The sequence below is a fragment of the Macrosteles quadrilineatus genome, unplaced genomic scaffold (genome assembly GCF_028750875.1).
Source record: "Macrosteles quadrilineatus isolate MER2022 unplaced genomic scaffold, UCM_ALF_1.0 Scaffold_9__3_contigs__length_116548681, whole genome shotgun sequence".
NCBI lineage: Eukaryota > Metazoa > Arthropoda > Insecta > Hemiptera > Cicadellidae > Macrosteles > Macrosteles quadrilineatus.
The window spans coordinates 13263142-13268424 of NW_026542602.1; the positions used below are offsets into that span (position 1 = coordinate 13263142).

The window sequence follows — 5283 nt, forward strand, 5'->3', positions numbered from 1 at the left end:
AACAATAAGTCTGGATCAGGTGAAATTAGGTATGTTTCTGTCCAAATATGTACTGGGCGTATTTAAATTAAATATTCTATGTGTTGTTGTTTCACAACGTTTAAAATTGTTAACGTGGGTATAATCATTGACTATATATACCTACAGGTATAGTCTATATATACCTATATATATATATATATATATATACTATACATATAAATTGGCTATATATATATACCTATGGGTATATATAGTCAATGGTATAATCAAAAGAAATACGTTTATTGTAAATGCTAGTATGCAGCGGACGGAAGATGATTCGTCACTCTTGACATGAATAATAGATGTTCCGCCGCGCATGTGGTGCGGCTGGAACTGCAGTCGTTGGACGACAGCCGTCGATAATCGTAGAGCGACTGCTGAGCATTGTTTTCAATGGCGCCCACTGACGCGACTGGCGCCACAGTCGTAGACGGCTATCGTACGGGTCCGCTCCTGGAGCAGACATAGTCGCAGTCGTTGCACGATTTTTGAGGCTTTCGCAGCGTTTTCTCAAGAAAGTGCACGTGTCTTTTTGTCGAGTGTCATCCAAGACTACAATGAAAGTGTTTACGCTCGAGGAAGACGAGAAACTAGTTGAGGCGATTTCTCCCCACCCTGAAATTTACAACCTGAGACACCCTCTTTACAAGGACCAACGAGCGAGAAACAACGTTTGGGAAGCAATATCAGAGGAAGTCGGAAGATCAAGTAAGTTTATTTATCTCTAAAAAATGTCACATAACATTTATGCACTTTTTCGTTTCATGATTCGTCTGATAGTGGTGCTGTGTTTTATCTACTAAACCTAATTCAGTTTCAATAGGGCCTACCTTTTAGCGAATTTCCCTACAGCAAGTAGCTATTACCGTAGGTGGCACGGTAAGACCTAGGCCCGGGACCGATTTACTTTTTCAAGTTGATGTCATATAACATAACATATTTTGATCGAATTTGGAAAATACATTCATTTCTTACAGTCATTTCTATTGACATTTAAAAAAAAACCTCACCTTTTTACCCTCCCTGTTGCAGCAAACCTAAGTACTCGTTAAACCAATTCTATTTAAATTGGAAATAAATATGATATTTTTAAGGAGACATTTAAGTGTAAATCCTATCAGGATAATGGAAATTCGCTTAGTCTGCAGGTTTGCTGAGGTGGGTGTATTTAATCATAAAATTAAACTGTCATAACCTAACCTAACCGACCAAATTTGCTGATATGAAAAAATTTTGACAAGTTAGTACTACCAGCGGAATTTGAACCTGGCATCTTCAGATTATCACCCCGACACGCTATCCACTACACCACCAAAGCACATGGCTCTAATGCGTATCGTTGCGGTACAGAAGAGACTACGTCACGCCATCGGTACGGCGCGGTGGTGGGGGGTGATACGATCGGGAACGTTTAATCAGCTAGAATGTATCATCCCCCACCAACACATGCTGTAGCAAAAGATCACTGTTTGGAAGCTGTTGTGGAGGTTGAAGTAGAGTTCCACTAAAAAACTGTTTGCCAAAGTTAGATTTTTTTAAACCCCTCTATCTACCTCTATTCCATATGAACCAACCCCCAACATTGATGAACATAAGTTTGTAGTTAGCGTCTATAACTGCTAATAATACAATAGAGAAGAATCCCTTGTAATTGTAGTACAAAGAGGACGACTTTCTACAGTGTTAGCAAAACGGGAGTGCCGATGGAGACCAGGTCAAGTCCCTTCAAACGCACGCACCCCCACAGGTCTCCATCGGCACTCCCGTTTTGCTAACACTTTATAGGGCACTTGATTCGTACGTGTTTCCCGTCGATCACTCGAACACAATTTGCGAAATTCCATTTCACGTAGTACTCATTAGCCTTCATTTTCAGCCCATCTTTAGAAATGTTTGGTAAAAACAACGGCACTAGATTCTCTTTCAGAACAGCCAGAGTCCTTTCCAATATACGGCTTATTTAACTGATGGAAATTCGGTATTGAAATCTCAACTAGTGATATGGTTCCCCACTAGCCAAGAATCTGAAAAATAGTGACATTAGAATACGTAGTAGTATTGAAACTACAGGTATGCAATAGTTGATATTTTGAGCGGAGCAAGTATTTTTTTTTTATTTTCTTAGTATTTTTTACAAACAATTTTCAAATTCTCGTTTTCAGTTGCTGACTGCAAAAAACGTTGGCGAAACATTAAAGATACTCATGACAGGAGGATTCGAGAAAACAACAAAACTGGTTCTGAGGCCCCACCCTGCAAGAAAGGGAAGAAGTGGCAATTAGAAGAACAACTGTCTTTCCTGCACACTGCGGATGTTAAACGAAAGTAAGATATAACATAAGGCTCGTTGACCCGAGTATAATAATATAATTTATTGTACAGAGTGTACATTAACTCTACCTTAGGGCATTACTCCTGGGTAAGAAACATATAAATATCATATTTAAATTGTGCGGAAGTCCTTAGTTACTCACACAGCCGCCATTTTGTTTTTTCAGTTATTAATTTTTTTTCTAAAGAATGGTTAAACATACGAAATGGAAACTTTGCACAAACATTTATGACAACTAGACAAAGCTACAAAAAAATTATGACGATTTTTCTAATTCATAAAACAAAATGGCGGTTATTTATAATTTTTATAAAATCAACGGTTTTTGAGTTATTTAAGAAAAATTTTTAATGGCCGCCATTTTGTTTTATGAATTTGAAAAATCGTCATATTTTTTGTAGCTTTGTCTAGTTGTCATAAATGTTTGTGCAAAGTTTCCATTTCGTATGTTTAACCATTCTTTAGAAAAAATTAATAACTGAAAAAAACAAATGGCGGCTGTGTGAGTAACTAAGGACTTCCGGACAATTTAAATATGCTATTTAGGTATGTTTCTTACCCAGGAGCAATGCCCTAAAATATTGGTAGAGAGTTCCGGGACACCCTGTATATTAGGTAATATATAAGATTAGACCATCCCATGACTTGTTTCCATGATATTACAGTCTAGGAATGTGGGTATGATATGTGGGGGGAAATGGGCTAATGTCAAATATAATACTTTTTGCAGTCTTATTTACTCATCAAGCACTCACTACTCTCCTCTACACCCACATCAACCTTCACTTTATAAGAGTCCCTTTTCTGCTCTCATAAAAAAACCTAATCCATTACGATATAACACAACTTTCTTCTGTGTTTGTTTTCAGAAGCTTCTGCAATATCAACAGCGGCAACGAAGAGAATGCTCGTGATGAACAAGATGATTCTGTTGGTCTTAATGTATCTGACAATGAGCAAGACACCCTTGCAGATGCAGCAGCTTATGTCCCGCCTCAGCCTACGCCTCCGAAACTTGTGTCTCCCAAAAACAATTCAGCTGATCAACAAAAGAAAATGACTTACAGAGACAAAATCAGTTTTGCGATCGAAAAATGCTCTAAAGAGAGAGATGTAATGATAATGAATTTGTTACAAAAGGACGACGAAACAGACGATGATATAAGTTTGTTTTTTAAAAGCATAGCAAAGAGTGTGCAAAAGATGCCCCCTAATTTACAACAACGAGCTAAGCTGGAAACATTAAGTTTGATTTCAAATATTGAATCTGATATGTGGGCATCACGTGAAAATAGCCAAATGGTTATGCTCCCTTCGCCGTCATTAAGCGTACTCTCTGAAGTCAGTATGTCTTCAACGTCACAAGATGCGCAAACTCATCTGAACGTACGAGGTTCATCTAAACCCGCAGTATAATGAAAGTGCACATTTTTTATGTGTATGATAGACCCAAGACTACCCTGTTTACCAACTTAACGGGTTAATGTATTGAAAGTTTATTTTACTTAAAAAGACTGAGGGACTTAAATAACTATCTTTTTCTTGTGTATCTGTATAATGTTACTTATTATATAAAAAAATACTTACTTTATTGTCATCACTGATCTCATCATCTGTCATCAGATCTCTGCTACGAGTTAAGTTAACTCTTTGCAATAAAATTCAATACAATAACGTGTTTTATTTTTCATACATACACGCCTTGAATAAGTCAAGTTTTAGTTTCCACCATTGTATTAAGCTTAAAAAAACTATTTAGTGCTTTGAAATATTGCTCTACAGTTCGTCAATTTGTTACTGATTTATTAATTTGTGCAGCAAACTTATGTACCCAACCGCATTGAGATTTATTTTGTAATCACTATTTTGTATGAAGTGGAATAACCTCAACGGCTACTCTTAGAAAACAAATAAATAAAGAATAAAGATTAAATCTGTTCGTACAGGCAATATATTTGTTCAGTAAGTACTTTGACTACTAATTGATCAAATTATTTTCCCAAAAACCAGCAAACTACAACATTTTAAAATACTCTCCATAAGAATAACATGGGAATTTTAAATTTGAATTTTTACGAATTTTGTCCGTAACCAATAACCGTACAAAAGCACTTCAATACACAAAATTATTTGTTTTTTAAGTTCTTTAAAATTATTTAAAGGGAAATCGGGAAATTTTGTGATTTGAGTGCCAAAAGAGAGAAAACCCAATTTTTACCCCTCCTTCATAAACGACTACTACTATTGGACTATTGGACTACATAGGTACTCCCATACATAGTAACCCCCATAGATACTTCCCTATGGGTAAATTCGCTTAAACAAACTTTACAGCATAACAAAAATTGTTTACAAGACAATGTTACTGAACAGCCACGTATTATATCTCTGGTGAAGGATGATGTGCACGGCAGCACACGCAACAGCGTTCCCGCTGAACGGGGGCGTTGGTGAAACCATCGAGGTAGACTTGAAATTGAAACTTTGCACAAACATTTTATGACAACTAGACAAAGCTACAAAAAATTATGACGATTTTTCATATTCATAAAACAAAATGGCGGCCATTTAAAATTTTTGTTTCTTAATAACTCAAAAACCGTTGATTTTATAAAAATTTTAAATGGCCGCCATTTTGTTTTATGAATTTGAAAGATCGTCATAATTTTTTGTAGCTTTGTCTAGTTGTCCTAAATGTTTGTGCAAAGTTTCAATTTTATATGTTTAACCATTCTTTAGAAAAAAATTAATAACTGAAAAAAACAAAATGGCGGCTGTGTAAGTAACTAAGGACTTCCGGACAATTTAAATATGATATTTAGGTATGTTTCTTACCCAGGAGCAATGCCCTAAAATATTGGTAGAGAGTTCCGGGACACCCTGTAGATGTTAACAATAATATTATTGTTTTAAGAGAAATTGCATAT

General features: G+C 36.0%; 1 protein-coding gene across 1 annotated transcript; it reads left to right on the forward strand.

Moving 5' to 3' along the window:
* The first annotated feature begins 566 nt into the window (after positions 1–566).
* LOC129004415 (uncharacterized) lies at positions 567–3822 on the forward strand. The gene is made up of 3 exons (XM_054432992.1): positions 567–732; positions 2187–2349; positions 3226–3822. Exons 1-3 carry the CDS (start codon positions 582–584, stop codon positions 3770–3772), a joined length of 861 nt encoding a protein of 286 aa, XP_054288967.1. The 5' UTR covers positions 567–581; the 3' UTR covers positions 3773–3822.
* The last annotated feature ends 1461 nt before the right edge of the window (positions 3823–5283 follow it).

Coding starts and splice junctions, on each gene's coding strand:
- LOC129004415 (XM_054432992.1), top strand. CDS start 582: ATGAAAGTGTTTACGCTCGAGGAAGACGAGAAACTAGTTGAGGCGATT. Junction 733..2,186: donor AGAGGAAGTCGGAAGATCAA/GTAAGTTTATTT, acceptor TCTCGTTTTCAG/TTGCTGACTGCAAAAAACGT. Junction 2,350..3,225: donor ACTGCGGATGTTAAACGAAA/GTAAGATATAAC, acceptor GTTTGTTTTCAG/AAGCTTCTGCAATATCAACA.